Raw genomic sequence first — 22309 nt, 5'->3', positions numbered from 1 at the left:
CTAGGACCTCCTGTCTCTAGGCCTGACTCTCACTCCACTGAGCTACCCAGCTGCCCCCCCCCTTTTTTTTTTTTTTAAATCTTTACCTTTTGTCTTGGAGTCAATGCTGTGTATTGGCTCCAAGGCAGAAGAGTGGTAAGGGCTAGGCAAATGGGGTTCAAGTGACTTGCCCAGGGTCACACAGCTAGGTGGTGTCTCAGGCCAGATTTGAACCTAGGACCTCCCGTCTCTAAGCCTGGCTCTCAATACATTGAGTTACCCTTTCTGCTGATGCTTTTGAAGCACATGTCATTTTTAGATTAACAATAACTTTTGCTTTTATATTAATTTCATTTCTGAATTTCTTTTTCCTCCTTAACCATATAAGCTTTCTCTTTTCTCCTTTAACAACAAAAAGGTGGGTGGGGAAGGGAGCAGATTAGTAAAAAACCAATTTATTTCAGAGTCTGACAGTAATATACAACGTTCCCAAGGTGTGCACCCCTTTCCCCTTCCTCCCTTTGCAAAGAAAGGATGGAGGTGAATCTTTTTAATTTCTTTTTTTCTGAACAAATAGAATTGTGTTAGATTTTTTTTTGCATTGAATATTGTAGTCGTGTATGTTATTTTCCTGGTTCTTGGTTTCTCTAAATCATTATATATAATTCTTCCTTTGCTTCCCCAAACTTCACTCATTGTTTCTTATGATGCTGTAATAATTGATATTACATTTACACATAAATTTTTAAGCCATTGCCCAAGCCCATGGGCATCTTTTGTAATGTATTTTATCCAAAATTAAGTAATTCTCATAAAGGATAGTAAATTGGTGTCAGTGTATGAAACTGAAAGTTTGTAGAGCAAGTTCAGTTTTTCATTTTCTTTGTTATTGTTGTCATGTTAACAAAACTACTGAAATCTATTATAGTGCTTAGCTTATCTTTGCATATTCTTTGATCTCACTCTTACACATCTTCTCTGGAATGTTTAAGCTTAGGGAATTAAATTAACTTTGTAAAAAACTGAAACTTAGATATGTAGAATTATGTTTGGCAACTACATAGAATTTAGTAGCGATATTTTCTTGGCTCTAAATTGATTGAGACAGTTGGAATGCTTATGTTCAAATGGTAGACTCATGAGAGGGTTTGTTTTTTTCCCAGCATAATTATTTGCAAGCAAAATATGGTCATAGGATTTAAAGCTGGTAGAGACCCTAAAAATGATTTGGTGTGTACCCTATCCATTTAAAAAGGAAGAAACAGATTCAGTGTGTAGTGTTAAGTAACTTGTCCAGCATCTCAGAGATTGTAAGATCAGAACCCCAATTGGAAACTTTGCATTCCTTGACTCCAAATCTAGTGTTCTTTTTCTCATTCTTCAAGTTAATTTTTAAGGTAATAAAATTATATAGATGAGAGGGCAGCTGTGTGGCTCAGTGAATTGAGTGCCAGGCCTAGAAATGGGAGGTCCTAGGTTCAAGTTTGGCCTCAGACACTTCCTAGCTGCGTGACCCTGGGCAAGTCACTTAACTCTCATTGCCTGGCCCTTATCACTCTAATTCCTTGGAGCCAATACACAGTATTGACTCCAAGATGGAAGGTAAGGGTTTGTTTAAAAAAAATTTATATAGACAAGCTTTATAGCTCAAATGGCATTTTTCTACAAGAATAGAATCTAATGATAGAATATAAAGAATTCTTTTTTATTAATAGTTTGAAGTCTCTCTGCCTGTATTCCATCTTCATATTTTTCATATTTCATATTTTATTCTGCAGTAATTCTGTTAACTTACTAACATTATTTAACAAAGCAAAGCCAAAATCTGATAATGTAATGTTTTAAATTCACTGTTTTAAAAAATGTAGACATGTTAAAATAACTTTTTGAGGGTGGTGGTGGGTTAATAAATATTGAGCCCAAACCTAAAACAGTAAAAAGCAAATGAGGGGGAAAGCAAGAGATTAAACTGGTTAGAAGATATTAAATATCACCAGCTTTTCTGTACTAGAATCTGCCTTTGGACTTTTACCACCTCAGTATGCAATGTTTATCATGTATAGTAGCAGTGGTATGGCAAGGCAAAATTGCTAGACTATATGACCCTAAATGCATATTTTTTCATTTCTTTAAAATATTTATAATAAGGTACTATCTACTTACTTGTTAGGAGTATACTTGATGAGACTATATGAAAAGACTACAAGGACTTTTAGACTTTGGGGGAGAAATATAATCATTCACAGAATTGACTGACAGTCGTACTGTCTTTCTTACTGACATCCTGCTGTTGCTGGTTTATTTTAAAAAAGTATTTGTCCAGGTATGTCAAATTTTAGCTTTAAAAATTCTTTTAAAAAAACAAAACTCTTGCCTTCAGTTTTAGGATCAATACTAAATATCAGTTCCAAGGCAGAAGAATTGTCTAGAAGAAATTCTAGACAATTAGGGTTAGGCGATTTGTCCAGGATCTCCTTACACTCTATCCGCCGAGCCACCTAGCTGCCATTAACAGCTCTCTTCTTGGTGTGTTTCTCATGCTTAATATAAAGGTCATAAAATCCATGGCAGATGTAACCACTAGGTCAATAAGCATTAAGTACTTGCTTTGTGTCAAGCACTGTGCAAAACCCTTAGAATATCATCACACTTTAAGGATCTTGCATATTTTAATGAGGAAGACAGCATATAAAAGAAAGTGGAAAGAGAGGTTTATAGAAAAGAAACATTTGGGTTATGGTAGAGAAAGTCTATCATTCGGAATGAAGACATAGTTGCTCTGGAAGCTCTAGAAAGAACTGACCAGTCAGGCTGGTAGGACACAACTTTGTTAAGTGATACTTGTTAGCTGGCAACATCAAGGATAGAGGTAATTAGGAAGAGGTGGTAGAAGGTTATGTAGTAATAGTGAATCTAAGAGTTGGACAACTTCAGTATTGTACTGGTATCATGGAATATTAAAAGAGGAAAGACTTCTGATGAATTTATGAACAAGAATTCCATACAAGAAGGCATATGTAAGTTGTGATGTGCACTGGAGAGAGTACCCATTAGGGGAATCAATTAAACTCAAGGTAATTGTAAGGTTAAAAGTAAGTCATACTGACATTGAATCAGCATTTATATCTGTTTAAACAAATAACAATTGGTATGACTTATATGTACATAATGATGACATTTATATAGTGCTTTAAGATATAATGGCTTAGCTGAAACACTTGAAATCTCCTTAAAACTAATCAAAAGTGAAAGGTTTGAACTTGAATGACCAATATTTGGTAAAATCAAAATATTTTGAAGAATTAGGACTTGTTTTCATACAATGGTGAATCCAAATTATTGGTACCTTTTATTATTTTAAATGCTTATAAAATGTTTTTAAAATTGGAAAGGGTAACTGGGATTTAACTGGAAAATAAGCTTGATCTGAATCCATTTGTTGAAACTTAGAAAGTTCAGTTTAAGAATTCCTTTTAAATTCCAGAGAAAGAATTCTTGAGTCGGATGGTGTATTTACAGTTTTACTTTGGGTTTTTGGTTTTATATAAGTGTGCTCTTAAAACACTGACCAATATGAAAGTGTGTTTTGCATGATAATACATGTATGTATGGCCCAGACAAATCCTTAGCACCTCTGAATGGGAGGAGGAAAAGGAAGAAGAGATACAGTTTGGATCTTATAACTTTGGAAATCGTATGTTGAAAATTATTACTACATGTAATTAGGAAAATAAAATATCTTTGAATTTAAAAAAATTGCTTTTAATTGTAGGACTTAATTGACCTTGAACAGCTCCGTTGCTTTCATGTTCAGTCTATCTCATTCTTGGCAGTATTGTGGGATAGAGGCATTGTGTGAGCTAGTCTAAGCATTAACGAGAGTGGTGTAGACAAAACTGACTTTGCTATGTATATAGTCCAGTGGTGACTGATCTTTGAGACTTAAGTGCTGTGCGCCTTACCCCAGACAGAGGAGGGAGGAAGTGTTCTCATTCGGTTGCTGGGCAAGGAGGTAGGTGAAGTGAGGAATGTCCTCAGGACAGGTGGAGAAAGGGGAAGGGGAGTGACCCAAGTGCTCCCAACTCTGCTGCTTGGCCTGTGAGTCTCTCACCTTAATCCCCTGTGTCCCACTGGGTTGCTGGGCAGAGGGGAGGGGAAGTACGGTAGAGAAGGGGAAGGGTGCAGCTCTACCTAGTCCCTCTGCCTTTCTGGTAAGGAACTCTGGCTGGCTGGTGAAGGAGCATGTTTCTGCAGAGAGGGCTTTGCGTTCCCTATGCCATAGATTCACCCTCACAGATGTAGGCTTTCAGAAAATAAACATTTGCTTCTTCAGTAGGAGTAAAGCACATATAAGAAACAAGCCTTTAGTGAACTCACTTTTTTATGATTATTGAGAGTGAAGTTACTGCTTTATGGATCTTCAAGAGAGAGTAATAAATTTCATTTCTTAGCAAGAATAAGGCAAAAGTTCTCTGATTGAGTAATGAATGATAGTGCATAATATAATCAATGGGGGTGACTCAAATTCACCACAAATATAGCTTGCTTAGGTTTCCTTTAAATTTTTTTCCTAGAAATGGGTAACTAGAACTCCAGAATCAGGAATATGGTTGCTTATTACAGATACAGATTTCTGTATTAAAAGAGCTCCCTCTCTTGTATAATGTTTATTGCTGCGATAAAGCATTTTAAGAGCTCTGGTCTTCTAAAAAGCACTTGAAAATTTTGTTTTGGCTAGCCTTTTTTGAACTTACAAAATATGTTTAATATTTTTCCCTTCTCTCTTTTGCAGTGATTATTTATTCAAGTTACTGCTGATTGGAGATTCCGGTGTTGGAAAATCTTGCCTTCTTCTTAGGTTTGCAGTAAGTGAAGTCTGAAACAAGATTGCTTTTTAATGAATATTTAACATGTTTTTCTTGGCAATGATGCCTGCATAGGTAACTGCTTATATTATTTTCATTTGAAACAAATTCTTTTGTGAAATTTGCCTCTGAAGGTTTTTGTTTTTCTTTGAGATATTATTTATTGTCAAATACAGGTATGGATTTTTTACATAGGCTTTTTATTGATAGATGTTTTTTCATTGCCTGGATTTTCCTCACATTCTTTTTTTTTAACTCTTACCTTCTCTCCTAACATAGAAGAGTGGTAAAGGCTAGGCAATTGGGGCTGAATGACTTGCCCAGGATCATACAGTTAAAGAAGTATCTGAGGTCATATTTGAACTCAGGTCCTCCTGACTCCTGGCCAGTTGCTCCATCCACTGTGCCACCTGACTGTTCCTTCTCTCTTTATCTTTGCCCTTCCCTTCTCACAGAAAGCCATTCTGCAAAACAAATTCTTTGGAGCAAAAAAAGGAGGAAGAAGAGAAAAAATTTTGAGTGAAATTGATCAACGCATTAAAAAAATATATGGTATATTACAAATGTTCTATACCAATGACCCTATGACCTCTTCAAGGGAGCAAGGAGGAGGGGAAATTTCTTCTACCTCTTCTTTGGAGTCAAGCTCTTATACTTTATAATTTTGTGAAGGATGTATTATTGAAGCTGTTTTGTAGTTACTCTTTCTATTACCATTGCTGAAGTCATGAATATTGTTTTCCTAGTTCTGTTTATTTTACTCGGCATCAGTTCATGTCTTTTCATGCTTCTCTGTGTTTATCATGTTTATTGCTGCAAGCATAGTAATATTCTATTATATTCATGTACCATAATTTGTGTAGCCACATTCTCCAATTGAATGGGCTTCATTTTCATTTCTTTGCTACCACAAAAAGGGAGGCGAGAATAAGCATGTATATAGTACCTTCTGTGTACTAGGCATTGTACCAAGTGCTTTTTCCAAAATATTATCTCATTTGTAATGAGCACACAAAGTGCTGCTGTAAATATGTTGGTGTATTTGGAAATAGAAGTGTTATTTTCTTTTTTTTTTTTAATGAAATTAAATTGAGATTGTAAATTTCACTTCAATATGTGTTGTACATCTGTGTTGTCTGATCTGCTTGGTGGAGAATTGACTCATTCCATTAGTGATAGATAATAGGAAAGTAATTTGAAAACTGGATTTCTAAAAAAATCTTATACAACTCATTACTATTAGAGTGAAAGCAGGGACTTGGTACCATCTTAGTTTCACACTGTGTTCTAACTGCTGAACCAGACAGGCAGATAATGGCTAGTCCTGATAGATATTATGGAGAACATTTCCTGTACTGTTTTGTCTCTCATTGTCCAATTTTATTTTTTCCTTAGGCCTAGTAAATTAAAGGATAACTCAAAGCCTGACACTTGAATCTACTGTCTTAATGTGGGTTCTCTTACTGATCTTTGACAAATAATTTAACCTTTTGGTAACTTAAGTATTCAGGAGACAACTCCCCTTTATGATAATTAATGGAAGAATTATTAACAGAATTACCTTAAAAACATCACTTGTTGACTGACTTCAGAAGAAAAAACTACACATATAAACTTATTTGGAAATTAAGCTTTTATATCTAGTTTAAATGAAACTTTGGCTATATAGTCATAAAAGATCAAACCATTTATTTCTGTATAGAATATCCACATATGTAAATTTTATATTAGCATACCTCAATATTGATGTGTGAAGTTAAGAATTAGCTTCATCAGTCAAAAATTTATTCTAAAGAAAAGTTACAACTTGGCACTATTGGTAATATAGCTCAAATTATAAGCTATTTGTATCTGGTGGTTTTAGGGTATACTAAAGTAAAATTGGGAAAAAAATTTTTAATTCAAGGGACAATTTAAATTAATGACTAAAAGTAGTAGGCTTTTAAAAAGTGTAAAAATATGGTAGCCAGTTCAGAGAAAATTTAACTTAAGGAACAGGTTCAGTTAGATATTATCTATGTCAAAAGGGTAGAACAAGGATGGTATAGTAACAGGAAAAAGTACAGAAAATTTCTCCCAGAACTTTTCCAAATAGGTTTAGAAAACTTGCCAAACCTACTGATGGGGAAATCCTAGAAAAAGTCACAGGGAGCCTTTTGTCCAATTTGAGATGGCTCAGAGAGATAGAAAAGCTTGTGGAACACTGATAATGGGCTGGCTGATAGACACTGGCTATGAGTATGAATTCTAGTGCAGGGAAAGACTATGCTACCAGGGTAGAAAGAGGTCTTAAACCAATACTTTGGCTCAATAACCTAGTATAAGATGTTTGAATAGGGGCCAACTGGCAGCTTTGTCAGTCGTTTCCTAGTTCCAGATCAAAAATCCAGAGTGGGCTTGGGGTTCTTGTGCTCTAGATTGTATATGCTTCAAATTCAGAAATGAGTAGCAGCAGTGTGACTGGCCCCAGGAATGAAGGATGGTTTCAGTTCCAACTAATAGCTCAGTCTAAAACTTGCTGAAGAATAACTGGGGCAGGGATCCCAGACCACAAAGGTGAGCCTATAGTTCTCTCATTTTGAACCAGTAGAACTACCCAGCTAGATGATAGTGGCTGAATTCAGAAGCAGTCTACCATACCTGGGACTCAAACTCATGGGAGGAACTTGCAGCACTCAGACTACATTTAGTTTGCACATATCTCCTGCTGTCTCTGAGAGCCTGAATTAATATAACGTCCAGTATCCCCAATGAAGCCGTCCAGCAGCTCCGTGAAGATTCCTAGTGGGTTGGACACTTAGAAAGGGGAACCAAGGACTGAGTGAAAATGGGTAGCGGGTTAAAAACTAGTGGAAAGAGAACATAAGGCGAGAATAAAGACGCAGACATAGAAAGTTTTGGCATAAGGTAGACAGATAGCAAGTAAGCTCTGGTGGTCAAGAGCTTCCTTGCCAACTGACTTCATGTCACCTTTATTGGGGTTACAACAGTATTGGGGGGGGGAAGGGGAGAGCCCAGTGGCTTGATATATTAACATTATGAGGTAATCATCATAAAATGCAAACTGCCAGAACCTAAAACAATAGGTAGAGCTAAGATCTGGATCCGTAGCCAATATGGCCTAAGGCATCTAATGATGTTTGATACCTATGTTAATTGATCATTGAAGGTAAAGTAAGGAGACTGAGATAACTGACCTGTCTTCTGGGGTATAACCATAGGGAAGGCTAGGGATTTGGCAAGGTTTGTTCAGTTTGACTCAAGATTACATAGATCAATCATTAACAGTATAAGAGTTAAGTTTTTGAGCACTTCTTAAAATAATATCACAATTAATGTATATCTGGATTGCTACACTCAAGAACACAGCAGGACAACTAGCCCAGATTTTCTTTCCAGAGGTGCACCAAACCTAGTCCTAACATTTAAGTCTGAAGCCAGGAAGTAGGCTGGAAAAATGAGCAGTCAAAAAGAGAATCCTACCACAAAAAACTATTTATGATTATAGAAATGCTCAAGACATAAACCTAGAAGAAGAGAATGGTTTGAAAACATCTACAAGCAAAGCCTTAAAGAAAAATAAAAAGTGTGAGCAGATACTCAACTAGAATCCCTAGAAGAGTTTTGAAGGAAGTTAAAAAAAAAAAAGTTAAACACATTTTTATGAAAGAGCACTCTAGAGAAGAAAATTGGAGAAGAAATGATTACTGTAGAAGAAAAAAAGAATCAAAAAGGGAATTAACAGCTTGGTGCAATTATGTATAAAATACTGCTTAAGCATCAAGATCCCTGAAAATTAGAATGGATCAAATAAAAGCCAATGGCTCCATGAGACAATAAGAAATCTTAAAGTCAAAAGCCTGGGGAAAAAAATAGGAGAAAAAATTAAATCCTGTAGCAAAAATAATTGACCTGAAAACAGAAGAAAAGCAACTGCTTGAACACGTGGGTTGATGCAGACATGATTGGGAATGTAGACTCTAAGGACCACCTCAGGGCAACTATCAATAATATGGAAATAGGTCTTGATCAATGACACATGTTAAAACCAGTGGAAATGTGCATGGACTATAAGGGGGAGAGGCTAGGGGGGGAAGGGGAATGTAAGAGCATGAATCATGTAACCATGTTAACTTTTCTAAAAAATAAATATTATTAAATGTTAAAAAAAAGTATTAGATGACATCTAAAAAAAATAAAATGTCAAAAAAAATTGACCTGGAAAACTGATCAAGGAGGGGAAAAAATTGAAGAATCATTGGGACTACCTGAACACCACTATCAAGAAATCTCAAAAACTTATCTCTTCGTGCCAGAGGACAGAAGCGGAAATCTGAAAAAATTCACTGTTGCCTCTGAATAGAAACCCCAAAAAAGAATTCCCAAGAACATCATAGCCAAAATCCAGAGTTTCCAGGTCAAGAAAAAATACTTTAAGCAGCCAGAATGAAGGAATTCCAATACCATTAAGTTCTAGTCAGGATCGTGTGTGATTTTATAAAGGAGCAGAGCACTTGGAATACGATATTTCAGAGGGCAAAGGTGGCATAAAGTTCTTCACTTATAGACACAGATAACTAGCAAAACTTGAGTACTATCCTACAGGGCAGGGGTCAGCAACCTTTTTGGCCGTGAGAGCCATAAACGCCACATTTTTTAAAATGTAACTTCGTGAGAGCTGTACAGTGGCTCACAGTGCGCGCTCCTGTAACAGTGCCTGAAAAAAAAATTGACTTTATGGCTCCTGCAGAAAGAGCCATATCTGGCACTTACAAGAGCCAGATATGGTTCAAGAACCATATGTTGCTGACCCCTGCTACAGGGAAAGAGAAATGAACTTTTAATGATAAAATAAAGGATTTCTAGGCATTTTTTAAGCCCTTTTCCTTTAGTTTTATAATTGATAAGAAGTTTCTTTAATTTTTAGGCATTTGGATTAAGTGACCTGCCCAGTCAACACAGCTAAGGCCAGATTTGAAACCTGGCCCTCCTGACTCCAGGTGGCCCTTTCTCCACAGTGCTACCTAGTTGCCCCTCCAGGCATTCTTGAGGAAAATAGCAGAAGTTATATAGAAACTTTGAAGTTTAAACAAGAATTAAGAGAAACCTAAAAAGGAAAACATTAAGAAAAATGAACTAAGCAAGTATAAATTGCTTACATTCATGTATGGGGAGATGATACCATGTGTCCTCTCTGAATCTTATATAGCTTCAAAATTCATAGAGGAAATCCAGTTAGATACATCTGGAATAGTTTTCTTATGTCTCGATGATCTTAAAAGAAGAATGGAAAAGAGAGAAAAAGGGAGACTCCAAGGCACTGGGCAACAGAGAAAGGAAATTTCCCTAATCCAGATTACCTCATATAATAATCATGGTGCACAGTTAGGAATCAATACAAACAAGGAAGAAGGGATGAGTAGAATGACTTACACTTGAAACACTCATCTGAACTGGTGGAAGGAAGGAAAGAAACAAGCATTTATTTAGTGCCTACCATGTGCCAAGTCCATGCTAAGCAATTTACATTTATCATCTCATTTGGTCCTCTGGATAGCCTTGCAAGGTTGGTGCTTTATTAGCCCCATTTTACATTGAAGAAACTGAGGCAGGGGTGAATTGATTTTCCTAGGTTACATAACTAATAAGTATAGCTGTTTTTCAGGTGGCAAAAGAATCAAAATCTTAGGAGGGTACCCCTCAATTGGGGAATAACTGGAGAGGTTCCAGATTATAAATAAGATGAAATGCCATTGTGCTATAAAAAGTGATGATGGGAAAGAGGAGTAGGATGTTCCAAGAGACTTGGATAGACTTGTATGAACTGATCTAGAATGAAATGAGCAAAACCAGGAGAACATTTTATATAACAACACATCTGCCAAGACAAACATTAAAAGACTTAGGAATGCTAATCAGCATAATGACCAACAGGGATTCCAGGGCATTAATGAATGAAGTAAACTACTTCCTGATTAGAGAGGTGAAAGTCAGTGCAACTAGAATGAAATACATGTATTTTCTTTTGGGCATAGCTGGTATGGAAGTTGTTTTGTTTGACACCACATGTCTCTAACAGGAATTTTGCTTTTCTTTGACTCTTGGAGGGGGTAGAGTGGATTTTTGCTGATTTAAAAAAATAAAATCTAATTTAAAAAATGTGTTAGGCCAAACAAAGCACACAAATAAGTAATTCTCGGATTATTAATGCCTAAAATAATGAAACAAATTCTATACAGGTCTTGTATAGATAAAGTCTGAATTGTAGTGAATCTCAGCAGCCACAGTAGCTTCAAACATTTTATTTTTGTCTTCTTAGGACAGGTCAATGCTTCTCCAATGCAGTGAGTCATTTTTAGCCATCCGTTCAATTAAGGAAAGCAATTATATAATCCCTTCCATATGTTGGATCTTGTGGAAGTTTGTTCCTTAGCTATCCTTAGCTATATTTGTGTACCTTTTTTACATTAAGAGCAGATCAGGGGGCAGTTGGGTAGCTCAGTAGATTGAGAGCCAGGCCTAGAGAAGGGAGGTCCTAGGTTCAAGTCTGGCCTCAGACACTTCCCAGCTGTGTGACCCTGGGCAAGTCACTAGACCCCCATTGCCTAGCCCTTACTGCTCTTCTGCCTTGTAGCCAATACATAGTATTGATTCCAAGACGGAAGGTAAAAAGGTTTTTTTTTTAAAAAAAAAAAAAAAAAAAAAAAAAGGCAGATCATTTTTATTCCTTTAGAAGTAGTCTATTCTAATGCTTACTTAGCTAGCTGCTTGCTTTTTTCACTCTTAAAATAAAAATAAAGATGATTCTCTGTATGTACCACTAGTTCCAAACTGTGATTGTGGCAAAGTTTTAGGGTCCTTATATTCTATTTGTCTGTATTTTTATGTTAGAAAACCGATCTTTTGTCTCATAGCATTTCTCTAATAATTCCTATTGTTTTATATCAGATTACTCAGCTTTTTTCTACAATAACATCTGTATAATTAGAATTCTCTCTCCAGGGACTCGATTTCCTAGCATCCCAGTTACATATCTATGTAATGTATTAATGTAGGGAAGATATAAGTTTTATATAGCTCCACCCTTGCTCTTTTCCCCTGATCACAGTTTGTGGAGGTAGGGGGAGTGCCAGGCAGGAGAATTTTTCTCATGTATCTCTACTCAGGTTTTTACTTTTGTTCTTGTATTTTTTCTACTTCAAGTGATTATTAATAAATCTTATAGAATATAATGTTTGGAGTTAATTAGATATTAATTTTAATCTTACACATCTAAGTATTTTATGACTAAAATCTAGAACTATGTTACATAGCTACTGTAATTCATTATCTTATGAGTTGTTTAGCTTCCGGTTACAGCCTGATCTTTGGGTCTCTATAATCTTGCCCCAATTATTTCACAGCAGCATCATTAAGATATTTTAACAAAAATCTTTATTATCTCAAATCCCCATGTTAATAATATTAGACAGTTTGACTAAAGCTAGTTCATCCAACCTGTGCTGCCCCCACACCCAAGGCCCTTTTCCTTTCTAGGTCAGCATGGCCTCCAGTTAGCATTGTTTTGCTTCGATTGTTCCTATATTGCTGCTTGGTCCTCAGATAACAGACATACCACCAGTGAGCGCATTTGCCAGAATCTTCCAGAACATAGACTCCCTGAAGGTTCTGCCGTATATAATATAAACTTGTTGGTGGGTATGTCTGTCATCTGAAAGGGACTCATTACCAACCTGACTGCAGGGCAAATTTATTTGGCCAGAATAGCTCCTTAAAAACAATCTAAGTCATTTAGGGGTTGGTCTACTTTTATAGTGTACCCACTAATGAAATAATGACTAATTGAAGTCTTTGTAATGGGCATTTTAAACATCACTTGATAAATTGCCCAATGACCATAACCATGTCACCAGTCCTTTCATCTAAATTGTTAAGACAGTTGACTAGGGGAACAAAAATATTCGGGTTAAACTTCAATGTGCATTTTGTCAATTACTTAGCAAAATTTGTTAATACTCTTGAAGACTAAATGCCAGTTTTTAGTTATGTGGAAAAATATGTTCCTGCCTTACTTTTTTTATTAGTGTAATTTGCATGAAGAAATGACTGGTTCTTCCTTTATTTATTTATTTGTTTTATTTTAACCCTGACCTTCTGTCTTAGAATCAATATTAAGTATTAGTTCCAATTGGAGTTAAGGGACTTGCCCAGGGATCCACAATTAGGAAGAGTCTGAGACCAGATCTGAACCCATGACCTTGCACCTCGCATCTCCAAGCTCTATTTACTGAGCCATTTAGCTGTCCCTGACTGTACCTTTTATTTTATTTTAATTAAAAAAAAAAACAAAAACCTTACTTTCAGTCTTAGAATCAATACTTTGTATTGGTTCAAAACAGAAAAGCAGTAAGGGCTAGGCAATGGGCGTTAAGTGACTTGCCCAGGGTCACACAGCTAAGTAGTGTCTGAGGCCAGATTTGAACCTAGGGCCTCCTGTCTCTACTGAACCACCCCGCTGCCCCCCACCCTGGGGTATGAGGCAGAATTTGAACTCAGGTCTTCTGACCTCTAAGTTGACCTCTATCTACCTTGCCATGTAGCTTCTCTTAAAACTTAAAACTGTAATATTTTATATGCCATTCTTTCTTTACCGTATTAAATATGTTGAATTTTGCTGATGAATTTTTCTCTTATTTTCTCGCAGGATGATACATATACAGAAAGCTACATCAGCACAATCGGTGTGGATTTTAAAATAAGAACCATAGAGTTAGATGGGAAAACAATTAAACTTCAAATAGTAAGTGTCTGTTTAAGACTTTTATGTTATCTTAATAGTAAGAATATAAATTTAGAGTAAATAATTTAAGCTTTGTTACTGCATAAGATGTATTTTAATTAAATCACGTAATTATAAACTAACTTTTTAAAAAACTCTTACCTTCCATATTGTATTGGTTCCAAGGCAGAAGAGTGGTAAGGGCTAGGCAATGAGGGTTAAGTGACTTGCCCAGGGTCACACAGTTGGTAAGTGTCTGGAGCCAGATTTGAACCTAGGACCTCCTGTCTTTGGGCCTGGCTCTCAATCCACTGAGCTACCCAGCTGCCCCCTATAAACTAACTTTTGGAAATCTTTAGCCATAACAAGCAGCAAAGTCAAATGATTGAGATTAAGAATTGACTTGTATGCAGGCAGCTGGGTGGCCCAGTGGGTTGAGACCCAGACCCAAAGACAGGAGGGTCCTGGGTTCAAATGTAGCCTCAAACACTTCCTAGTTGTGTGACCCTGGGCAAGTCACTTAACACCCCATTGCTACGAAGTGTCTGAGGCCAAATTTGAACCTAGGACCTCCTGTCTTTGGGTCTGGGTCTCAACCCACTGATCTACCCAGCTGCCCCCAAGGTAGTTTTACATGGAAAATAAAATAAATGTTTTATAATATTGACATGATGCTCACGTAAAGGAATTTTGGAGCAAAAATACTTTTATCAAGAATTTATATTTTCTTATGTGTTCAGCACAGTTCTAGGTAGTATAATAACTATTTTGTAAAAAGTGACTAGGAGTTCACGGATGAGTAGAAAACCTTGGTACATAATAATTCATGGTTTAATTGTAGCTGTCACTTTTTTAGTGATAAATAATACTAGTACTCAAAGATCTTAAACGTATTACAGCTGGGTCCATCTTGTATTCATTTCCATCTTAACATTAAGGCATTTTAGCAATTGAGTTACTGTTAATTGTATTTGAGATTTCCTTGATTAAAGCAAATATCTGCTTAATAATATATTTGAAGAGTTTTTAAAAATTGCTCTAATCCAACAACTTGTGGGGGGGGGTTGTTTGTTTTAAATAACAGTGGGACACAGCAGGCCAAGAGAGATTTCGAACAATCACTTCCAGTTATTACAGAGGAGCCCATGGCATCATAGTAGTGTATGATGTGACGGACCAGGTGAGCTCTTCAGAAGTTGTTGCTTAATAGAAAAGCCTATTGTGTGAGAATGGTCAGATTCAGACATTTTGCTTTAAAACATAACCTTTGTTGTTCTAAAATGTGTTTTAACAAAACAAAATGTTTAAATGTAATATTCTGTATCTTTACAGAAAATACCATAAGACCTGGAAGAAAACCTTATTTTGTTCTATTTACACAGACAGAGCTCAATATTGATTGTCATTCCTATTTTTCATATGGTTTCTTTTTTTTTTTTTTTTTTTATAAACCTTCCATCTTAGAATCAATACTCTGTATTGGTTCTAAGGAAGAAGAGTGGTAAGGGTAGGCAATGAGGGTTAAGTGACTTGCCCAGGGTCACATAGCTGGGAAGTGTCTGAGGTCTTATTTGAATTTAGGAACTCCTGTTTCTAGGTCTGGCTTTCAATCCACTGAGCCACTAAGCTGCCCCCCAGCTTTTTTCAGTGAAAGCAAATAATGGACTCTACTCAATATTATTATTCTTGTGTTAGTATTTTGAAGATTTGTTTTTTATAACTGTTAAAGGCAGATTTGTAACAGGATGTCCTATTTTGATCAGCTTCACTTGCAGTTGTTTCATCTCTGAATTTCACATTTCTAGGTCAGGTTATCACATCCTCTTACAGTCCAGATTTTCAATAAGTTCCACTTATGTAGCAAACATATCAGCATTGAACTTGACCTTTCTCCTTCAAAGAACAACATTCCTTGGTTGAAGGAGTGGGGAGTTCATTTTTGAGCTTTTAAAAAGTCATAAACAATAAACAGTCCTTCTCCATACTCCCTAACACACCAGCATAAGTTTTGATTTTGAAACTGCTTCTTGCCAATCTTAGTTTTAATTGGCTTTTGCGAGTGCTGTCTTTAGATTGCTTTTTATCCAGCTGATCTACTCTAGAGGGCAGTGCTATATTTCACAATTCGATTGATACCTGCTGATACCTTGATAGCATCTAGTGTCCAGTAAGGGGTCTGTAGTGCTTTACTGTTATTGATGAGGTTTAGGAGAAATAAGTTAAATTTTTTTATCATGATTCATAGTAAAGACAAATCAATAGTTGTTAAAATTAAGATTTGAAGTCTCTTAGTTGTGGGCTTTGGTTTTGGAAGAAAGGAGTAAGAATTTGAGAGACTGAAGAAGATGGGGATGGTGGTAGTCAAGAAAAGTAGCGCATATGCAATTCATTAAGCATATGATACATTCCCTACTTGAAAAAGTGGTTTGGGGCAAAGAATCAAATCCCAAGAAACCATATAGGAGTGGAAATTTATTGGTATACATTCATAGAATTTAGGCACCAAAGAGCTACTTGTCCAAAAAACATTGGGCAATGTAGCTTAGCTTCTAAGTGATTTTATATTTAGGCAGGTTTGTCCTCAAGAATTATTTAAATTCCTAGATGCTGATGGTTAATTATAACTTAAAATTAAGCCCAGAACTTAGCACAGTGCCTGGCAAATAGTAAGTGCTTAGTAAATAATTATTGATTGACTGATTTGATTAAAAGGACCTGTTGTTTCTAGAGTTTTAACTGTAAAATTGAAATGAATTATTTTCTAAAGTTAAGGCAGAAGAGAGAGGTAAGGGCTAGGCAATTGGGGTTAAGTGACACTGAAGTCACAGTTCTAGGAAGTGTCTGAGGCGAAATTTGAATCTAGGACCTCCCATCGCTAGGCCTGGCTTTCTATCCACTGTGCCACCTAGTTGCCCCTGAGTAGTGATGAAAATCACAGACTTCCTTTTTCATCTTTGAAATGAGTTTTTAGACAAGATGGCCTTTGAGGTCATTTCCAACTCAAACTTTGCTCACCTCAGTTTATTTCATCTCTAAAATAGGAATAATAATGGCACTATCATTATTATTATGAAGATCAAATGCAATAATTATTACACAATGACTGGCAAATAGTAAATACAGTTTAAATATTAGCTATTTTAATTATTATAGATGTTATGATCCTGTGTTCCCATATGTCATTCTCCCATTCCCCACCCCCAATAAATACTTTTTGGAGATTATACTTCTGGTGCTTTTGATATTGTGTGTATTCCGATAGATCACCATAAATGATACATGCCAGTTCTTTGCCATCATCTACATCATTGGCGTATTTTCCCTCCCCAACTCTGCACCCCCCAAGATATAAGGTGGTGTAGTGGATAGAATTCTAGACCTAAAATAAAAGTTTTTATTTCAAAAGGAGCCTTAAAGACTTATTAGCTGTGTGATGTTGAGCAAGTCACTTAAATGATGATAAGTTTCTTTGGTAAGATGGGAACCGTTTGGGATCTATCTCCCAGAGTGTTTGTAAGGATCAAATGAGATAAGATTTGCAAATAACTTAATAGCATAGTGTTTGCCATCTAGTAGGTATCTATATAAATGCTAGCTATTATTGCTGTGTTATCATTGTGATCATCATCTGTGTACTTCAGAATGATAATCCTGCATGATTTTCTGAACAGTGAAATTCATTTAGAGTAGAAACTCCTAAAAATCTTACAGATGTGAACCAAGGAAAGAGGAGGAAAGGTCTTCCTTTTGCCTTGGGCCCAAAGTTGCCACTGTGTTTAAAAATGTCCTTTAACCTCTAGATTTGGTATGATAGGGAAGTTGATTATTTTCCTGTTTTAACAAGTTTTTTATTTGAAGATCAGAAAATTTAAGGAACATGGAATCCTCTGGGGTTAATCTATTCTTCTATAGTACCTTTTGTAAGAACAGCAAGAAAACTTAGTAAAATAATTTATAGTACACATCAGTATCACACCATCCAAAAACATAGTCTCAATATCTTGATAGTGATATTGAAGCTTCATAACGACAGGAATTCTCTAATATACATAGCCCAGTACTCTGCATATATTAGGTGTTTAATAAATACACCTTACTCTTGTCTGGTAGAACATTTTTTTTCTTTTTATTAGATTTATGTTAGCTGTGGTTTAATGTTGAGCTGGGTGGTCTGTTCTTTTAATTTCTTAAGTCACTCCACTGATGAAGGCCTTTTTTATAACTTTTATAACTTAAGTTTTAGATTTGGCCTGGGGGCTAAGAAATTTTGTGACTTGTCCAGAGAAAGGAAGGGGGAGTGTAGGATGTATCAGAGGCACAGAATGAACATGAGTCTTCCTGATTATTAAGGCCAATTTTCTTTGCATGACATTCTTTCTAAGCTGTTTTTCCAAATGTAGTATTCACCTGGGATAGTTCTAATTCTGGTAATTTTATCAGTGGAGGTACGTAGACTTGGGAGTATTTTCTCATTCATGCTTGTTTCCTGGAACTTCTCGAGTTGGGAGGGACCTTAGGGACCTCCTTGTACAAAACTATGTTGTAGACAAGAATCTCTTCTCTGCAGCTTCACTACTTCATTGCGAACAGGCATCCAGTTTTTGCTTGCAGTTAATCTCTACTACAGACAGTTATCTCCCTTTGGCATCACATTCTACCTGTAGAGAAAGAGCTTTCTGTTACATAGAATCTAAATCATCTTAGTTGCAACTTTTACTCATTATTCTTTTGCTTGTTTTTTTTCTTCTTTCCCCATCTACCTATTCCCACTTTTTCCCAGTGGATAAGAAGTGAAGAGTCTTAATTCATTATTGCTTGACAAACTTTGTTTTCAGAGCATTGTACTAGACACTGGAGGAGATAGTGTTTAGGCAACATAGTCCCCGCCCCATGGAGCTTATGTCCTGGTAGTGGGTAGTATAATTGGACCTCAAATACAAAATAATGCTTGTACAAAAATACTGTTCTGTGCAGTCTAGGAATCAAGGATTATTTCCAAATGATATAATAATAAGGAAGACTTCCTGGATGCGTTAGTATTTGAATTGAGATTTAAAATGAGAGAAGAATTCAAAAGGCAAAGCTGGGAGGGAGAGCAGTTCATTCCTAGGAAGCAGAGAAGAAAAGCTTAGAGGCTGAGAAGTACAGAGTTTGGGGAATAATGTTCTGGCTGAGTTAGTGTAGTCAGGCTATAAAGGTCCAATTTTGCCAGATTCTGGAAGACCTTGATATGTCTGACAAAGGAGTTTGATCTTTATGTGGTAGGCAGTAAGGGGCCTCTGCAGATTTTTGTGGAAAGAGGTGGCATATTCAGTGACTAGATTACCCATTGGGAAGAGTATTCTGATAAGAAGAGCTGAAATTGGTGGAGAGCAGCGGGGCTTGTACTTAGGGTAGGAGTAGAGCCAGGTATTTGAGTAAGTCTTGGTAACCAGGCTAGAATTGAGAGGTGAATGGAAAGAGTCAAAGATAATGCCAAAGTTTACAATATTGGAAACTGAATGTTTGATGTGCAGAAGTTTGTTTTGACAATATTTCTTAATGCTTATATTTATAGGAATCCTTCAATAATGTAAAACAGTGGCTGCAGGAAATAGATCGTTATGCCAGTGAAAACGTCAACAAGTTATTGGTAGGGAACAAATGTGATCTGACCACAAAGAAAGTAGTAGACTACACAACAGCAAAGGTATATCAATTTATTTTTTTATTTTCAGAAAATAAGCTTTAATTACTTCTTGTTTTAATTTCTAAAGCTCCTGTTAAAACTGCTCCCCCCCTTCCAAAAAGAGGGGTAGGGGCTCAGTCTTGGAAAAACTCACAAAGGAACTATTTCTATCTTAAGTACAAACAATTCTCAATGTTAAGTGAATTCTCATTGCAAATTTGGGTGTTAATCAAATTTATCCTTCAAATTTTTATTGATATACTTTTACTTCAAGTTTAGGCTTAGAAGAGTAGAATAACCATTCTCATTTTTAAAAATCTATTTTGTCAGTCTTTATTTAAGTAGTCTTCTCATTTTGAATCAAAAAATTTAAGTGTTATTAGAGGAATGGTCATTTGAATCCAAAGTAAAGCATGTATAAAAAAATTGTTCCGTAAGGTAGAGGACTGTTTCCAAATGGTATAATTAGAGAAGACTTCCTGGCGGATTTAATATCTGAGTTAAGATTTAAAATGAGTGAGGAATTCAGAAGACAATTTTTAAAATTAGGCTTTTGACGTGACAATAATTCAAATACAGAATAATGCATGTGGAAAACAATTGCTCTGTAGTTTCTAGGGTAGGGATTGTTCCCAAACCAGCAGAGAAAATTCCTGGAGAAGTTAAGCATTTTAGTTGAGATTTTAAATGGGAAGATTTCAGACAAGGGGGAAGGAAAGCAATTCATTCCTGGATTCCATTATGGGGGAAAGGCTTAAATTTATTAGTACATTTGATTATATTTTTTGATTAGAAGATGCAAATGGAGAATGGGTCTAATGTTAATCTTCATGTTATGTTTTATATTCATAGGAATTTGCAGATTCTCTTGGAATTCCATTTTTGGAAACCAGTGCAAAGAATGCAACAAACGTAGAACAGTCTTTCATGACAATGGCGGCTGAGATTAAAAAGCGAATGGGCCCTGGAGCAACAGCTGGGGGTGCAGAGAAATCCAATGTTAAAATTCAGAGCACTCCAGTCAAGCAGTCTAGTGGAGGTTGCTGCTAAAATCTGCCTCCCTTCTTTTCTCACAATGAATTTGCAATCTGAACCCAAGTGAAAAAACAAAAAAACAAAAAAACACAAAAAAAAAACACAAAAAAAAAACAAAATTGCCTGAATTGTACTGTATGTAGCTGCACTACAACAGATTCTTACCGTCTCCACAAAGGTCAGAGATTGTAAATGGTCAATACTGACTTTTTTTTTATTCCCTTGACTCAAGACAGCTAACTTCATTTTCAGAACTGTTTTAAACCTTTGTGTGCTGGTTTATAAAATAATGTGTGTAATCCTTGTTGCTTTCCTGATACCAGACTGTTTCCCGTGGTTGGTTAGAATATATTTTGTTTTGATGTTTATATTGGCATGTTTAGATGTCGGGTTTAGTCTTCTGAAGATGAAGTTCAGCCATTTTGTATCAAACAGCACAACAGTGTCTGTCACTTTCCATGCATAAAGTTTAGTGAGATGTTATATGTAAGATCTGATTTGCTAGTTCTTTCTTGTAGAGTTATAAGTGGAAAGATTACACTATCTGATTACTAGTTTCTTCATACTCTGCATATAATTTGTGGCTGCAGATATTGTAATTTGTTGCACAATATGTAACAAACAACTGAAGAAATGTTTAATAAATATTGTACTTATTGGAAGTAATATCAAACTGTATGGTGATAAGTATTGTCTTAATTCTTATGGTTAAGGGGAAATACAGGCTTGCATTGTGCTCAAAACAGCCATTTATGTTCAACCAGGGCACTTTAGACCTATTTTAGAGTAGCAACAACAATGCTTCCCAGCTAATATACCTGATAAATGATGCAGCAGTGCAGGCATGTATACGTACAGGGATTAACAGATTTGGTTTGAAGGGAGATTAAAGTGGTATTTATGGAAATCAAGTACATTTTGAATGTACAATATTTAGTCTATTATCTCTGATCTTTAAACCATTTTTAAATGGCTTTATTTAGAAATGCTTTTGTTAATTCATCTGTAGTAGAGATGGAAAACTGTATCTTTTTCCTAACCTGTGAATGATCAGACTAACAATTCAAGCTGATGTAATTTAGCCAGTATGTGCTTTTTTTTTTATATACTGTTACTTCCATATTCTGAATCAAATACTGTTTCAACTTTATTAAATAAGTTTAGTGCACTATCTTCAATAATTATTCTGCCCTTCATAAACTATAGCTATATAACTTGTGTTTGGGGATAGTTAAAACATTGAAGAAGCTGAAAGTAGGTTTTCTCTCATTAGTTGATAGCCCTTACTTACCTGGAAACTAATACCCTAAAAAAATGAGTTAAAACCATTTATGGCTGGGTGGGAATGATAAAAGGAAGTATTTGCCTGGGTGAATTTTTGCACCCACATGAAAACTTAAGTGTCAAGAAGATCTTGGGTGGTTGGTTTTTTTTTAAGTGGGTACTGAATCTTTGTTTTCCCCTAAACACTTTCATTTAAGATATTTTTTCCTTTAGTGTTTGTTTCACAATAGCCAAAACACTGTACACAAACACATCCCTATGGTGAAGTCTTCAAACTTAATTCAGGGGTTAAAATACAATTAAAAGCAACCCTTAAAATATTTTTTATTTTATTTTCACTAAACAGGCAATCATAATTACATGGTATAAAAATAAATGGGTAAGATTATTGTAAAATGGATGAACAGAATAAATATACAATTGAATTTTCCATCTATGAGAATTTCACAATAAAATCATAGTTTACTTTGTATTATAGATGTGCTTATTGAGAATCTATTCATACTACATAAGGCAATTATTGATCAATTCCTGAAAAGTCAGACAGTATCTTGGGTAATTTTAAAAAACACCTTCAAATAGCTATATTTGCCTTAAAACAGTATAAAACACAACTTTCAGAAACACTTGAACAGTAACTGAATAAAACACAAGCTTTGGATTCTGAAGCAAAAGTTTTGGTTACATACAATAATTAGG

The 22309-nt window shown here is 35.7% G+C and overlaps 1 protein-coding gene across 1 annotated transcript in view; it reads left to right on the top strand.

Annotated features, from left to right (window-relative positions):
• RAB1A (RAB1A, member RAS oncogene family) overlaps positions 1-21930 on the top strand; it is a 44469-nt gene extending 22539 nt beyond the window's left edge. The window contains exons 2-6 of the mRNA XM_044663390.1: positions 4772-4844; positions 13549-13644; positions 14708-14803; positions 19181-19312; positions 20144-21930. Coding sequence (XP_044519325.1) covers positions 4772-4844; positions 13549-13644; positions 14708-14803; positions 19181-19312; positions 20144-20341 — 595 coding nt within the window. The 3' untranslated portion in view covers positions 20342-21930. The remainder of the gene's footprint in view (positions 1-4771; positions 4845-13548; positions 13645-14707; positions 14804-19180; positions 19313-20143) is intronic.
• Positions 21931-22309: the final 379 nt, after the last annotated feature.

The sequence above is a fragment of the Gracilinanus agilis genome, chromosome 2, assembly GCF_016433145.1.
Source record: "Gracilinanus agilis isolate LMUSP501 chromosome 2, AgileGrace, whole genome shotgun sequence".
Taxonomy (NCBI): domain Eukaryota; kingdom Metazoa; phylum Chordata; class Mammalia; order Didelphimorphia; family Didelphidae; genus Gracilinanus; species Gracilinanus agilis.
This window is presented reverse-complemented; position numbering and strand designations above follow the sequence as displayed.